Below are 17,755 nucleotides of genomic sequence, written 5' to 3'. Positions count from 1 at the left end.
TATGCGCCTGCAATCCGATTTCTATTGAAACACCAACTGTGCAATCTCATTGTATAAAGAAGCGCTTTGCTTTGATTGGTAAATATATTCTTTTCGAAAGAAGGCAAGAGAGTTCAGACAGAAGTCTGATACAGTATTCACATTGTGTAATTTACAGAACGTTCAATATTAAGTTAAAAGGAATTCTGATTTTTCTTGATAACAATAAGTATCTTCTTAGACTGCAATCCAGATTTTTCGAAAAACAGTACATGTTCATTCATTACTACGACAAGTCTTAATTTCCGAGTGTAGTTACAAATTGACACCAATTACGAATATTACGTACATACTGGCATCCATTTTGACTAACAACTCGGCTTATGGCGTCTATGGTTTAATAGACAGATTTTCTTGCAATATTTCAATGACTATTTCCTTGCTTTGGCTTCGACTGACCTAATAAATAGATGACCACCATCGTCTTGTTTAAAGTCTTAGAGATCTGAATAAAAAGGTTTAAAATAATATGTTCAACAACAAGGCCGCGGTAACAAAAAAAGGCAGAAGTGTTTTCGTAAAAACAACAGCAAGATTACTCGCTCTTTAAATGAAAACCTGTAAAACTCTTACTGGTGTAAGGTTTTGTTCTAGATCTAATCATTCAAGGGAATACCTTTATTTTCTTGGTTTCGAGTTGTCAACGTACTTGTTTTAAACAAATCGTCTTCTCCAAACACAATAGCGGATATTGAACGCTGAGGACATAATCGGTTTAAAAATAAATTTCATAATCACGTTTCTTCCAAGATGACCACCTCCGATGTATGGAGCAACTCGAAATCGAACCTATGGTCATTTGGTCCCGCGAAAAAATTAATTTCGTAGGAGTGTGAGTCATTTCAGCGTTGGATTGCTATTGCATGCCTATTATCAGCGAATGCTTAAACGTTAAATTTTAACTGTGCTAGTTATAACGTAGATTTGTCAAATAGTTTTACTACATACCGATTAGCGAAAAATTGCTGGTACATTTTAATCACGTACTCAATGTCAATGTGTTGGTTCATTTTTATCATGAGTGTAGCAACTCAAAATCGAGCCTAGTGGCATTTGGTCCCGAGATTATATTGACTGTGTAAGAGTATGAATATTGCAACTGAGCAGCGAGTATTTGTGTTATAACCAAAGCCGGGACTTGCACCCAGATTTCTTCTCCCTCGAAGAAGGAAAAGCGTTCTGCTTTGAACTACTGTGGTTGTATAAACACGTTTCATACAAGCTACATGATCAAGAGGTGTCACTCGGCGTTTGTACGGGCTTGTGACCGTTCTTTTCACAGCGAAATGAAAAGAGCCGCTTTACCACCTTGCGATATGCAATACGGACTAGCATACTAGCAAATATAGCAGTAACTTTTGTCATACATACATGACCCATTTTATTCGGCAGAAAATTGCCCCGGACTAAGCAAACGCAAAGTCTCGTAGCAATGGACTTTCGAATTTAGGATGGATCGACCTAATTGTTACAGAGTTATTATTGTTGTTGCTTTTCAAACGGAAACATGCGCAAAGATTTCAGCAAAATGTTTCTCGCACCATTTACGTCTCTGTGTGTGTTATATTTGCATTGATCACAAAAAAATGTTTCACTCTTTTCTAGATTTTTGTTTATTGTTCCACACACTCCACACGTCTTCGAAGTGTATGCTTCATTTTGAACATCCAATATGCATTCTGTGTTCGTAGTTCGGTGAGTTAGCCTTTGGCGAAATCTGTAATGTTGCCAATATAGCAGATCCCTTTTGGCTCGCGGTGAAAGCGGTTTTGGTCTGTCTGTCTTTACCAGTTGCGCTACATTGATTTTACCCAGTGCAACATACTCATATTCTTTGACGAGATGTGAGGAAAGCTTTAGGTGAATATCGTCAACAAACGTTTTTAGTTTTAAATGTGTTTTCTTCAGTGATACAATTCGTTCACTAGCTGCTTGTTGTTGCTTTTTGTTTTGCGCTTTAGTCAAATGCTTATGGGCATGATAAATTTTATTGTGAAGTTTACTTATCACATACTGCTTGTCTTCTTCAATACCAACTTGGAAAACACTACAATCAATGGGGTCATATACTGTAGCAAACGTTCTACCGCCAGGATCTATACCACACACGCGTTTATCTATTGTATCGTTTGATGCGTTTCTTCGTGTATACTTTGGATCACAAGGAATATTCAAGATAAACATGCCATCAGCACGCTTGACAATTTTCACATCATGATCAAAAGGAGGTATTTTTGTTATCGGTTTAGCCAATTTTAGGAATCGTTCTTTAGGTTTAGACCGCTTTTCAAAATTTTCGGGTATCATACAGATGTATCGGTTTAGCATATTGATATTATCGATAGAAACGTCTTTGCTTGAAAGATTTCGTATGAACAGTTTTGGAACACAAAACGATCCTTGAACAATATTTGATACAGACATGGGTCGTTTCAGTTTTGATTTGAGTGATTTGGCTGCCTTGTAAGATGTATAAAAGTTTTTGCACGATGTTGTTTTTACTGAAGTCATTCTGTTGTTGAAGAACCAGTCATCGTTTTCCATTCTGTACTGCGGGTCTACATCATTGGCATTTGTTTTGCAAACAATTTTCTGTAGCTCAAATTGGTGTGGTCCTATACCTTTTTCGTTTACTAACCACAAGCACCAATTATACGTATAATTTGAAACGCGAAGCATTTCGTTGAGGACTCGTTTTTGATGTTTAGTAGGACGAATTCCAACCGAGAATGATGTAAAAAATTTATCTGATTGTGTCTTTTGCTTTTTGACACTAGCCGACTGTAACAATTGAATCACATCGCAATCAGTTTTCTCGTGATTAACCATATCCTTTCTTCTTATGTACTCCCACCAATACCACATACTTTTGTGTTTGTGGACGTGTGCAGCATCCCATAAAGTTAAATCCTCTCGTTTGCGTTTCATGGCTGTACAATAAAAAACAGGAAAGGAATTTGTTTGCTTATATATTTATTTTTGATAAACTTATGTCAGGGCGATACGAATGAAACCGTATCCCGAATAAAATGGGTTAAAAGCTAGTGGTGTCACTCGGCGTTTTCACGGACTTGTGACCGTTCCTCTTGTCTGAGTACAAGAGAAGTCGCCTTCCCACCCCAGCCCTAGCAGACTTTGTGCATTAAAGCACTTAATAGAAATGTTATTGCTCGGTCATCGGTCAGGTTCGGTCAACGCGTGCCTGCGTTTCTGAGAGAGCCAGATTAAGATATTTCGTGTCACCGTACGAAAATACCATGGTGTCGCATAGCAAAGCACAGGCATGTCACCATGCGTGCCTACCACCCTTCCAACAGCGCAACAATGTGGTGTTGAAAGGATTCCCAGATAGTGTCGAAAGTATTGACGGTCATAACGGGGACGAGTTGCTTTATAGCGCCTCATTTCGTATTGACTTGCAACCCCGCCCTAGACCGCTACACAGCTAAATGGGCAGGACTCCATCTGACTATCAATCTCAGCGGTCATAGTTTTGAAAAGCGTCTGCTTGTTAATTGTTGGTATTTTGGTACTTGGAATCTCTTGTGCCCAAGTAGACTTAAAATTTGGTTTTATAGATCATGCAATCATTAACTGGTTGGTAGCCTTATCAAATGCCATCGCGTCCTCGGACTCGCATACGCATCGACCCACGTCAGGTTCTAAAGCTTGCGGGCAATAATGAGTGTCCCTCGCGATAGATTGAGGAGCCTTGCCAGAGTATAACGACAGCATGGATAACACATGTTAGAACCGAAAACCGAGGCGTTTCCCCTCAAGTGCTATCGGTTCGCTTCGCAACTTGTGGAGTCGGTCTATTGACACCTACATACCTCGGTCGCCCATACTCAGTTAATTAACCGCTGTTGTCTTTCTGCTTGCCAAATAGCAGTCAACGACAACCTTACATTGATCTAGCCAGATTGGAAACTACGAGCGAAAACTAACTCGCCCAAGCGAGTGACCCGCTCCCGATTCGAGCAAAACCTCACCTAAGCACTATCGACCCAAAAAACGCCAGTAACACTGCTCCGTTACTAGGGAGCCTTGCTAGTCAACACAAGTAATTTGCAATCCTGGCTAGAGCAATGAGTATATTCGGACTGGTGTACCACCATGTGATTGTCTGCGTCTAAATTGTTGGTATTTGATACTTAGAGTCTCTTGTGCCAAAGTAGAGACTGAATATTTGTTTTATAAATCAAGCAATCATTTACTGGTTGGTAGTTCTAACAGTGCGTCAAAATAAGCACCGTGAAAACATTTTAGCACCGAAATACCGAGGTGTTTACCCCCAAGTGCTATCAGTGCGCTTCACACTTGTGGAGTCTTAAACCCCTCGGCCGCCCAAACACAGTTAATGACTGTTAATGTTTATTTTTTGTTTGATTTTGGTATTGCATAGTTTAAACACAAACACATACATCAATACATCAATATTGCTGGCCAGCACAATAAAACAACAATCTCCTTTATTTTGCATGTAAAAACATAAACATAAACATACACACTGTCAACACTTGCCACTTGCAACACCGAGTTCGTTTCAGTGCAGAATGTACACATTTTTCGATCGACACACATTCGCAATGTTACATGGATTCACAAAGTTACATGGATTCACAAAGTTGCACTGATGTCCATACACGGGCCAATGTTCAAGTTATCGGTGCGATGGACCCACGGTTTTGTCGCAGCTATACGCCACACGTATGTATTGACTACTCGGTGTCCACATCAAGGTTTGGATATTGGCACTGAAAATAGAAAAGCAAATTGTGTTAAACAGTAAACGATGAAAGTAAACAGCCTGAAATGATAAAAACATGCATGTGTAATATACCATGTATCAAATAAAATAGTAAACACAAACTGCTAAAGAAAAACACACAACTCTACCAACTGTTTAACTGATACTTACTTTTTTGTTTTGTGTTGCATGTTCAGGCGCCTTTCTGTCACTGCTCGTCTAGCAGTACAGCTGAAATGAAATAAAAAGCATGATCAGAAACTTTCATTGTAATTGTACAACTTACAATTTATGTGCACAATTTTGCATTTAAGTATAACATACAGTAAAACAATTTCAACTAATACTCACTTTTTTGTTGTGTTGTTTCCACAAAGGCGCCTTGTTGTCACTGCTCGCCTGGTAGTAAACCTGACACGTCTAGTAGTAGAGAACACTCGTCCAGCAGTAAAGCTGAAATGAAATCGAAAGCATGATCAGAAACTTTTGAATGTGTTTGTACAACTTACAATTTATAAACACAATATTGAACTGTAACAGTAAACATGAAACAGATAACAATTTTACTTACCTATGTTGTCTTCGCTGAAATACAAAAGTCATGTTCATAGCAATCATAGCATATTAACACACAATGAATACAACTCAAAACTTTTAGTAAGAAACTCAGTACTTACTTTGTATTTTGTATCCAATCCCTCTGCGGACAATCTTCTTCAGTCCACAATCGAGCTAAAATCAAGACTCAATGCATACATGTAAATTTTGCCAAATAACAAACAGAACTGTGAACCAAAACTTGAACTAAACAAAACTAACTTTTCAACTGTAATGGTACTCACCTCTGGCAACTGAAATCATACAGACATTTTGCATAGCACAATACATTTTTAGTTTTAAGATAAGAATGATTTATGAACATTTTACTTACACAAAGCATAAATATGAAAAACATGCTATGATGAAAAAAACAATATGTATACAAAATTATACATAAAGAAACACAATCTACTTACCATTGCTGACCCGAAATTGAGAAAAGCACATTTTGTATAGCACAACAATCATATTCAGTTTTTACATAAATGAAGTGTACTTACATCTGCCCAACTGAAATGAAAAAGAGCATAGCAGAACAAAAGTCATCAAATATATTTTAACATGCAATTTAAAGAAGCAAATTGTACTTACCATCAGGCAACTGAACTGATAAAAACACATTTTGTATAGCAGAATACAAGTCATCAAAACAGTTCAATATGAAAATTAAAGAAAGTTTGTGTACTTACCACAGCCATACTGAAATGAAAAAGAAACACATTTTACAATGCAAAATACAGGTCATCAAAACAGTTCAATATGAAAGGCAATTGTACTTACCACAGCCATACTGAAATGAAAAAGAAACACATTTTACAATGCAGAATACAGGTCATCAAAACAATTCACTATGAAATTATAGAAAGTTAGCGTACTTACCAACAGGCTACTGAAATAAAAAAAAGACATTTTGCATAGCAGGATACAAGTCATCAAAACAGTTCAATGTGAAAATTAAAGAAAGTTTGTGTACTTACCACAGCCATACTGAAATGAAAAATATATATTAAGCATTGCATAGCAGGATACAAGTTATCAAAGCAGTTCAATATTAAATTATAGAAAGTTAGTGTACTTACCACAGCCATACTGAAATAAAAAACAACATTTAGCAATGCATAATAATCAAGACTTACCTAGCTGATCTTAAATCATTCTCTGTTTCTCAACTTCTCACTTGTCAAAAAGTCTGCTCTGTAACGACCCACCACTCAAATCTGAAAAATAGTTAAGCAGAACAAAGCACAACACAAACCAAAAGAGTAGTTCACTTACCTCATATTTTGTGCAGAGTTTTAACAGCCAATTTTCTTCTTGAAACCTGTATTCGTCTTTTTTTGACCCACTGTGGAACAGTCACAGCAATGTAAGTCTGAAACATAGAAGGGCATAACAACACAACATACAAACCAGTATATTTGTTTCGACTTACCTTGTGGCTACAGTCAAGACACAGCTGCTGAATTTCTTTTCTGTCACAAGCTGTCAAAACATCTCTGCAATGTTAACCTGAAACATAGTAAGAAAGAGAAACATTTTGTATACAACATAGTAAACACTTACCTTGTTTAAAGAGCTGAGTTGCAGCAGTGATTCTTTATTGAAATCTTCTTCTTTTCCCTCACTGCATGAGAGACCTAAAAAATAGCATGCAAAGCAAGACACTGTTTGTATGTCTACTCTGAAACAGAGCAAAATAAAGCATACATGGTACTTATAAAACAAACACATTGTTCCACTTACCCTTCTTCAACAGTTTAGTCACAGCAGTTGATATCCTTATTCACTGTTGAGGCTACTATGAGACCTTTTCTGCAATGCTCAGCTCCGTTCGACTGTCAAATATTCAGGTCATGTCATATCTGAAACGAACTAAATCAAAACATGCATAGTACACAATCATTGATAAAATCTTAAAACAATTGTATGCTTCATAGCTTTGTGTTGTGTTTTTTTTACTATACATATCACAGACAACTGGCGACCACAAAAGAGTACATACATTTTTTGTATTACTCAAACATTGCTGTATTAAGCTCACACTCATATCAACAAAAGCATTTCGATACACAAAGTAAGTGTTCACCATCATAGTACATCATCAGTTAGTTCGACATCCCACGTTTGCTCAGGTGTAAGTACTGGCTAGCATTTACCCTTTTCAGTTAACCGTCACACATCAGCATTTCTAAACACAAGTACTGATAGATTCTACCATTGCTATTATCTTTCACATAGACTTCTAAATATCAAATACTTGTACTCACGGTTTGGGAGCTCCCTCCAAGAAACACATCTGTACTGCTCGACATCTGGCCCTCTACTGAAACAAAATATTTTGAAACACACATGCATGTAAAACGTTTTTAAACAAAAACCAACACAGAACCAAGCTGCAGCAGCTATTCTGTCTTAAAATTGTTTTATCCATAGCTACATGGAAAACCTGAAAAATAGCATAACATCACATTATAGCAGAACAAATAAAAAAACAACTTGGTCAACTTACCTTGCTTTTGTAAAGATGTGTCACAGAGGTGGAAATCTTCTTCCATGTGTAAACCAGTGACTCGAATCTGCAACAAAGTAAAGAACACATTGTACACCTCAAATCAATGACTTAAAACTTACCCAACTTCTTGAATTGTGGTTTAGCAGTTGAAATCGTTTTTACTCGTGTCCCTTCTATTGACACCCAGTAGGAAACCATCTCTGCATGTGCAATCTGAAACATAGCAATACACACATGGTACAAATCAAACTACCACAATTGTTACACTTACCCTATTTGAACGTTCTATTCACATCACAACAATGTTTCTCTTCTTGAATCATCTTCGTTGTTGACTGCAAGTACATCTGAAACATAGAAGCATGCACAAAACATACCATATAAAAACTATTTTGTACTCACCATATGTTTGCTTTTCTGTTCATGCCAGCTTCCAAACCCATCACTGCCAACAGCATCTTTTTTCTGTTCATGTCAGCTTTCAATCCTTCACTGCCAAACGTATCTGAAAAATAGTACAACAGAAACAAACAAGCATAACATATCATTAGGACAGTTTTACACAACAGATATGAGAGCTCTTACAGCTACGTCTGTTCTGCTCAACTGTCCAAATGCAACTGACAGTACTTCACTGACAGTATATTTTTTTAAATAATTCACTAACATTGAGTCATTCTAACCTTACCTTCAAGGCTTGTTGAGAAGCTTCAAAATCAAGACTGCATGGCTCCACTTTCACTCAACTGTCAAATCATCACTGCATAAGCACTCCTGGAATGTATTATAGCAAAACATGCATAGAACAAACATTCAGTCAAAAGTACTTACCTTTTACTTTATCACTGCCCTGTGCTCAACTCCAGTCATCATGACATCTCTGTTTAAAAGTCTGAAACATAGGAAAACATGCAATGCAAATTAAACATAGTTACTTACCTTCTAGCATATTGTTGGAGCTCCAACAAAATCATGACTGTTCACTTCAGCTGCCAGACTTGAACTGCCAGCACACATCTGAAAATCTGAACAAAGCATTCATGTTCCATACTGTACTAGCCGTATGATTTTAAGTTACTCATCATCCAAAAAAAGAGTACATGAAAATCTAGTAAAAAATAGGTTTTGATTTGTTCATAAGTTATACTCTGAAAGAAACCATGATAATGAAGAAACTCACTTTATCTCTTCTTTTGTCAAAATACCAGTGTTCATAGTAAGATGAAACACACTTACCTCATCGTTTCCCAGCTCTGTTAAACTGACAGGTCTTCATTTTATGTCAAATCTGAAAAGATCTACATCAAAACATGCATAGTACACAATCTTTGTTAAAACAGTAAATAGTTGTTGCATTCAAAGCTATGCGTATTTTTCACTTTACAAGTCACAGACAACTGGCGACCACAAACGAAGAAACATTTCTGTACTACTCAAACATTGCTGTATTAAGCCCACACTCATGAACATAAACCGACATATTTTTGTTATAGACTTATAGTCCCTAAAACTGTACAAAAAGAATCAAAAGCAGTTTTCAGTCATAATCTTTTATTGAATTCTATACATAGGCAATACAATCTACAGTACTCACCACAGCAAACTGAAATTAAACATCATGAAAAATACATGTCAAGCAATACATTAATCATATTATAGTGCATATCAACAAACGCAATTCAATAAATTGTATGCATTCAGTAAGTGTTCACCATCATGTTACATCATCAGTTCGATTAGCATCACCACAATACATCAACTCATAATACTGGTTAGCATTGAGCTCATGCTATAGCTATCATACATCAGCATTCATAGACACTAAAAATCAAGTAATATCTACAGTACTTACCACAGCACACTGAAACAAAAACTGTAACAGCATGCAAAAAATGTAAACCAATACATGTATCAAATATAGTGCATATAAGAAAAGTATGTCGATACACCATCATATTACACCATCAATTCGTTTGACATCCCCACGGTAGCTCAACTGTTAGTTTTGGCTAGCATTTAGCCTTTTCAATAAACATTCAGCATTTCTAGACACAAGCACTGATTAATTCTACCCATCATATCATCATTCACATCATTCCATACTAAGTGTACAATAATAGTTTTCATTAAGCATCGTTAACTAAAAACCACACATACAAGTTAAATCTGCAATACTCACCACAGCATACTGAAATAAAATAGAAATGTTAACGACATGCAAATACAAGTAAAGCAATATCATATTTAGTACATATAAGCACATGCATTTTCATGAAATATGTTTCCAATGTTTTTACATCATCGGTTCGTTTCCCAAAGTAGCTCAGTAAATATTTTGTAACACCATCATCTCTCATCACACCATATTATCGACACTGTATAAGTACTGAGTAATTTATACCCAACGCATTTCACTTCTCTATCAGTACAACAACTCAACAATAATACGCCAGCCGCTTTAAATCATCATAAATCATCATACACAGTGAGACACGTCAACAGTCAAACACAAAAGTTTGTACTCACGTTTTCGTAGACACCAGCTTCAAAAACACATCTGATCACTCCGACGTCCAGAGTTCAAGTGAAGTCAATCGCTTGACACCCCAACACAAATTTAATTGCACACAACTCAAGTCAAAGTCAAGTTGTTATCTCATGACAATAACCTAACACTACAGTCCACCAGTCATTCAATAACCCGAGTACCAAGTCGCTATTCTATAACGCGAAGTCAAGTCAGTTAAACTCAAAACTTTTCATCGATACTGTAGTCAGAGCTCACGAAAGTACGTTCATATTCGTTAACGTTCAAAAGTCAACTGAGACATAGTCATCATAAAAAAAAATCATGTCAAATTTTTTTCAGAGATCACAAAATTAACGTCTGTCTTTGTCAAAGTCTATTGGTCAACTGAGCGTTTTTTTGCCCGCGCAGTTCAATTTATATACTGAGCGCGACGTCGAGAGCACAAAAAATACGTCTTATCTCTTCAACGACCAAACCAAGAATGACAGAAAATCGTATACTTCATGATTTGAGTTCACACAATTTATGTACATGAACGCTGTTTTATTGAACAGTTAATGTCGTGCTTGCTATATAATGTTAGTTTACGAAATACCAAGCACAGTGTCTTGCAAAGCCGAATTAAATGTCTTCTGGAAATACCACATGTTTAAATACCACATGTTTAAATACCACATGTTCAAATACCAAATGTTTAAATACCACATGTTTAAATGCCACATGTTTGAATACCACATGTTTAAATACCATATGTTCAAATACCACATGTTTAAATGCCACATGTTTAAATGCCACATGTTTAAATACCACATGTTTAAATACCATATGTTCAAATACCACATGTTTAGTCATGCTCGCGCACTGCATGCGGTCGGTATTTGGCACTGCATCTCTTTCTGTGACATTTTTATGTGCAATGAACATGTTTAACTCAACATATCATGAGGAAGGATGCATTCGGGAATGTGCATCCCTTCTCATCAAGATTGAAACGTCATTGATCACATGGTGGGCTCTCTAACCAAAGCGTGACAGTGCGACTATTTTTTCATGACCATACAAGCCGAAATATTCACAGATTGAATGGTCATAAAAATTGATAAGCATGAGTCCATCAAATCCATCCAGTATTTCCAGTATTTCTTTTAGTTTTGATATACAGCAAATCCATTGCCTTTTGTGCTTTAGTGTATAGTTTTGGGCAGATGCTCACATTAAACATGAACCCATAATAGAAATAGAAAAATATCTAGTCAAAGTTACTAACCTACAGTAGCATTGTGAAATAATCCTAAATCATATAAAATATGTGAGTAATCCATCAAAAATATTCACTATAAGTAGTGTACATTTAACTCCGGCATAAAAATATCCCCGTTATACCCGTTTATTTCTACATAGCCAGAACAATTCAGGGTTCTAAGAATTTTGAAAATTAAATTGTTTATATGACGTAGTTTTTGACGAAAGCAACTCGATAGTATTTTGCGCTGGCATTGTTAAAGGGACAACCTCGATTTTCTTGTTTCAACTATGTTTTGCGAGTGTAGTACTGGTATCACTTAGAAATAGAAAATAAATATCCAACCACATATATCAAAATGTTCGGCAAAATAGCGCCTACAAATTGATATACAAATGTTTTGGTTATCTGTACAATTGTGCATATAACTTGGAAATGTCATAAAAATTTGTGCTTAGATCAAAATATCTTAACTCGCGCATTCGATTTTGTATAAACACATAGTATCAGTGTGTGCGCATAGAAATTTTTGTTAATCTGTTGAAAATTTCATTGAATTCGGTCAACGGGTTCTAAAGATATCCGACTTAAATCAGTCGCGAGAAATACAATTTTCTATCATCGATATGTAAACGTCCCTTTAAGTTGTAGGATGATATTTATTCAAATGACGTGAATATGCACTAAGAACGAAGGGTCAAATTTACGATTTTCAACAAATGTGTGTTTGTTGTGATATGGTTTTCTGTCCTTATAACTGCAGCGTTTTACAAAAACATCAAGTATGTTACACCAAAATGCGCAGAAATGAATTCCCCATCGCATGATACAAATATCTCAGTACCATATTGCGGAATGAAAATCTTTTCTTCATACCAACCCAAGTTTGGTCAATAAACAGAAGTTTTGACATATACTCGTTGATGAAATACAAAAATGCTTTAACACACATTGTTCCTATATATTTGCTAGTTATGGTAGTGAAAATTTCATCGAAATGTATTCACGCGTTATCGAGAAAGTTAAGTTAAACCTCTTCCAAACAAACACAGTTTTGTGAAATATTTGCTATCTTAACGTCATTCAGTTTAACTCGATACTTTAAAGTTCGAAATTTCTATAAGCACGAATGCGTTTTGTCGAAGTAGTTTCCTTGTAATCAGACTTATTGTGGATTACCATATATCAAAATGTGCAGAACAGAATTCCCTATCGAATGGTATCAATTGCTATGTACTTGTTTAAAATGGGAATTTTTTTCATTCTCAGCGAAGTGATTTTTATGCGAAAAACTAAGCATTTCTACTATATGCGTAAATGTTAGCGAAAAATGATCCCCACAAAACTTGATGCTATTATCATGTTTGATATTTTGGCGAAAATGTCATAAATATATGTCAACTAGTTGTAGCGAAAACGCGACTTAAACTTTGTACGAAATCAGTGTTCATTTTACAGTACAGAGCGATTGTTCGACGTTAAAATAAAATCTAATGTTAGACAGAAATGCGTTTAGTTAAAATCCGTTATCGGACTGTTTTATTGTTGTGTTGAGACATACAGTTAAGTGTCATATATCAAAATGCGTGGAATTGAATTTCCTACAAGATTATACCAAAATAAAGATAAATGCTCTGTATGCAAAAAAGTTTTCTTGTTAGCGAAGTTTGTTACCTAAAATATCTGATACAATAAGTCGTGTTAGAACAAAACATACAAAACAAATATTTTAGCTATCCCATTGTTAATTATTGTCTTGAAAATTTCATCTTGATATCTTGAGACGTTCTCGAGAAAATGTGATTTCGTGGTTCCAAAAATGTGTTTTTTCGCTTGCTTACAGATAGATGACGTTCCGAGTTTATATGTTGAAAAAGTAAAGGCGTGATTATAGGAAAATGGTTTTCGGTCAGTCTTGATCAAGCGATACAACATACATACAGGCATGTTATATCAAAATGCTCGAAATGAAATTCTCTATCAGATGATATAAGTCGTGTTTCATAAATCATGGAAATAAAAAAGTTTTCTTCTTGCAAACGTTTTTCAAGTGATTTTTATCACATAAGCATGTATGTTGGCACAAAAATAACAGCAGAAAAGTTGTAGCTAACAATAAGCTGGGTATTGTACTTTTAATTTGATATCGATGCCATGAATCGTTCCGGAGATATTTAACTTAAACCAATTTTCTGTTTAATCGCCCCTTGGTTGTTTATATGAAACAAAATGACGTTATAACATATCATGATTTTTGGCGCTATGTAAAGAAAACTATCAAAGTTGCGTTTAACTGTCTGCTCGTTTAATCGGAATGATTCACAAACATACATAGTTTGATACACCAAATCATTCAGAAAAACAATCCCTATTTAACAGTATATATTTTTTGTCGCAAAACGAAAAGGCAAAAAAGTTTTCTTGTTAGCGAATTTTGTATAGTTGAATATCTGATACAAGTAGCCGAGTAAAAACAAAATAGGCAAACAAAAATTATACCTATCATATGATAAAATATTGTGGTGAAAATTTCATCTTGATATTACGAGAGGTTTTCGAGCAAATTGAGTTAAACCGATGTAATTTACTCTTTTCCCTCGCTTGTTTACATTGATAGAAATAACGTTCGAGAGCTGTAGATTTACAGTACATGTTTCGTGCTTTAAAAGTCAATTCGCTAACCTGCTCAACTTACGACCAACACATGAAACACATTTCAACATTTTATAAATGCAAACAAATGCAAGAAAACAAACGCGCATCAAATGAAAATGCATATAAACAGTTAAACACAGTCAAAACAGTCTAGTCAGTAAATAACATCCGAACCCATCCTGTAACCGTCGCCCTGCACATCCCACAATATTTTCCCAACATTAACACACAACATGTTTCACAGAATGTGTGTCCGCACTTTGTTAAAGTACAGTTTTTGTCGGAAATGTAACATATGGTACACAGTTTAAATTGTCGAATGGCATCTGCTCGAATAGCCTCTTCCATCAGCTCTTTTGCTCTACTGTCCACATCACGGTTTAACACGTTTGACAACGTGTGTAACTCGCGCTGGGCTTGCTCTGGAAATAGACAAGAAAACAATATAACCATATATTGAAACAGACCCCCCCCCCCGCTAATTTCCGGGCGTTTTATTTCTCTGACAATAAGGCATTTGATTCCTACATGAATAGATATAAAATTTACATTTCAATTTTTTGTATAAATAGCAGATGAATGCGTAACTGAGTCTACGAACGTTCGTTCGCAAAAATGTCGTTGTATCAAAGACTTCAAACATTTAAAAACAGGCCTACACATTTCGGCGTGTCAAAGGAAAACCTGGCTAGCCAAGGGTTTATTTAAAAACCCTTGTGCAATGTACGACCCTATTTTTTACACCACTATTTTTAATTGCGTTCAATGCGTGTTTCGACAAGCGCACATTTCCATTTGAAACATGGACAAAGAAAATGTGAAATTTAGGCATCATTTTATTCACAAAGTTCAATATTTGGCAAACAAAACGAATAAGTAAACAAGCATTGTCAACGAACATACCTGCTTCGTACTGTCGAATTTCTTCATCCCAGTCCTCGGTCTGCGGAACAACGAACCTATTTTCTGTTGCAAGCACCACTCCGTTCCAGTCCTCGGTCTGCGAAACAACGAAATTTTCTGTTGCAAGCACCACTCTGTTCCAGTCATCGGTCTGCGGAACAACGAACCCTGCAAGGTTATTTGACATGGTTTGTTTAAAGTTTCAAATCACGATTCATAACCATAGCTGTTCGGGTCGCTTTATATATCCACAGACTTGCGAATGCCTAAGATGGTTAAGTCTTGACATTCTGAAAAACGCTGAAAAGCAAATGTCTCACGCGTGGCAGAAATTCATATGTGAAAAAAAAGCACCACAAGTACTAAGTTGAACCGATTACATGTTTTGGAACATTTAAAGCGATTTAGGCCCTATTGTACTGTTATGTCGTTGCAATAAATTTCAAGCAGTTCGTTTATTGTTTTGCTATAGTTCTGCGTTATTCGATAAATTGCTAGTGAAATCACTTGATATCATACATCAAAATTTTCAAAATGAAAATCTCTCTATACGATTAAATAAGTCGTGTTTCACAAAATCACCAAAATAAAAAAAAAATCTGTCATATAAAACAAATTGAAAAGATTTTTTCTGTAAAAGCATATTTGTTGAAACAAAACTAGCAATAAAAAAGTTGTAGCTAACAATAAGCAGGGTATTGTAGTGTAAATTTTATATTGATTCCATGAGTCGTTTCGGAAAAATTTGACTTAAACATCGGTGTACGATATTTTATTCAAGGTTGTTTTTATGAAGCGAAATTACGTAGATACACTACACGTTATGAATTCAAGTGCGTTGTAGAAAAAACATTATCAGAGTTAAGTTCAGGTTTTTGCTGATAAATCGGCGTTTTAAATGTGTGATTATTTAATCCACACAAAAATTTCATATTTGACGGTACACATTTAAAACAATGTATCGCAAAACGAAAAGGCGAAAAAAGATTTCTTCATAAAGGGTTTATTTTCGATCAAAAACTCGCATTTTTGTCAAAGAATCATTAACAAAAGAATAAAACTTTCAAAACAATCATTGTGGAGCTTTTTTAGTTGAATATCATATTCAAACTTTGATCCCAACATCTGCAGAGGTTGTTGAGAAATTGACATTTAAACTTTTTCGCAAATACTCATCTATTGGTGGACTTATACTTTGAAATGACGTGAACACGATATATTTGCACTTGATTACCAGCGCTGCACTGCAGTGTATTTCTCATGCAATGTTAAAAAAGTTTTACTCGCGAAAGATTATGATTTTAAAAATGTGTTTTTCACTGAACTTTTGCGTTGATATTTGATCACAGTACATTTCGCAAAAATATATATTAAATATTAGATCATATTCATAGTGTACTTGTGTAACGTTTGGTATATAAATAACGAACTATTTTGCAGTGTTACTTCGTGCTTAAGGTTCAAATGAAAATGTCGCTAAGATACATTTCATCAAAATCTTTCAGACATGCACTAAGTTCGGTGCGTTTCTCAAATATGAATGTCAATGCAGTGCATGTCGTGAAAAATTTGCTATTCATCGATTTTCTGGACTTTCTTATGTCAGCAAAGTTATGTCAGCTAGCTATATAGTGAAAACGCACCAACCCGTTGGGTATTTAAAGCGACTCGAACAGCTATTGTCATCATTCTTGATTTGAGACTCCAAGAGAGAACATTGACTCGAAATCATGCCGAAATACGCACACCGACTTCCAAAGTTCGAGGAGACAGATGCTCCTAGTGGCAGTGGCGAACCGACTGGCAATGGTAAGCGACATACTACAAGGCCATACACTCGACTAGAACAATCGGCGTCGATTGATTTCAAATCGTTTGGCTATCATCTCAACAGACTTGGAAGTCAGGTTACCGCGTTCGTTAACAGCAGCGACTTCGCTATGTCCAAAGAAGGTCGCGATGTCTGCAAAAAAATGGCATCGTGTCTACAGAGGGCTTCCTCTTATCAGAGAGAAGCGAGTGAACATTTGGTTGATGACCAAGAGCGCTATTTCAATGCAGAGTGGTCCAAACGCGAGAAAGCGCTTAAAGAGCAACATGAATGCGAAAGCGAAAGAATAATATCGCAGCTTCAATCGAGAAGGAACAGGCTTTGATTTCGCAAAGAGGAGAACTTCACTCGAGAAGGAAGAAGCTATTCGAGCGTTGAAAACGTGTACCATATGTTACGATGGCGAAAAAAACTGTACCTTGACGAAATGTTCGCATACTTTTTGCGAAGACTGCTGTCTGATGTTATTCGGGCAAACGTGCCCTATGTGCCGAATTGAGGTTACAGGATGGATGAAAATCCATTGGCTGATTAGATATGTATTGACTTTGTGCATATGCTTGTTTGTTGGTGATCATCGTAAATAAACGTTGAAATGCATTTCATTTGTTGGTCGTTGTTTAAGCAGTATAGATATAGTTTGATTCTACAGTAAAATAACGTTGCGCTCACAAACAACTTCATATCGAATA

The 17,755-nt window shown here is 35.9% G+C and overlaps 2 protein-coding genes across 8 annotated transcripts; both read right to left on the bottom strand.

Moving 5' to 3' along the window:
• Positions 1-2,995: 2,995 nt before the first annotated feature.
• Positions 2,996-11,839, bottom strand: LOC127873947 (uncharacterized). Of its 7 annotated transcripts, none has more exons than XR_008046447.1 (5): positions 10,428-11,839; positions 7,899-10,089; positions 5,141-7,709; positions 4,961-5,020; positions 2,996-4,796 (listed from the first exon to the last, which is right to left on the bottom strand). XR_008046447.1 is itself a non-coding variant. In XM_052418052.1 (5 exons), exons 1-5 carry the CDS (start codon positions 7,986-7,988, stop codon positions 4,703-4,705), a joined length of 399 nt encoding a protein of 132 aa, XP_052274012.1. In that variant the 5' UTR covers positions 7,989-11,830; the 3' UTR covers positions 2,996-4,702. The 7 variants fall into 7 exon arrangements, 1 of the variants encoding a protein (XP_052274012.1); XR_008046451.1 differs by having other exon boundaries at positions 5,141-5,242; positions 5,467-7,709; positions 7,899-11,837; XR_008046449.1 differs by having other exon boundaries at positions 5,141-7,026; positions 7,133-7,709; positions 7,899-11,836.
• A 2,123-nt stretch (positions 11,840-13,962) lies between these two features.
• LOC127873942 (polycomb group RING finger protein 6-like) lies at positions 13,963-15,467 on the bottom strand. Its single transcript, XM_052418047.1, has 2 exons — positions 15,233-15,467; positions 13,963-14,751 (listed from the first exon to the last, which is right to left on the bottom strand). Exons 1-2 carry the CDS (start codon positions 15,417-15,419, stop codon positions 14,480-14,482), a joined length of 459 nt encoding a protein of 152 aa, XP_052274007.1. The 5' UTR covers positions 15,420-15,467; the 3' UTR covers positions 13,963-14,479.
• Between the last annotated feature and the right edge of the window lie 2,288 nt (positions 15,468-17,755).

The sequence above is a fragment of the Dreissena polymorpha genome, chromosome 3, assembly GCF_020536995.1.
Source record: "Dreissena polymorpha isolate Duluth1 chromosome 3, UMN_Dpol_1.0, whole genome shotgun sequence".
Classification (NCBI taxonomy): Eukaryota; Metazoa; Mollusca; class Bivalvia; order Myida; family Dreissenidae; genus Dreissena; species Dreissena polymorpha.
Note: the sequence above shows the minus strand (reverse complement) of the source record. Positions and strands in the feature narration are given on the sequence as shown.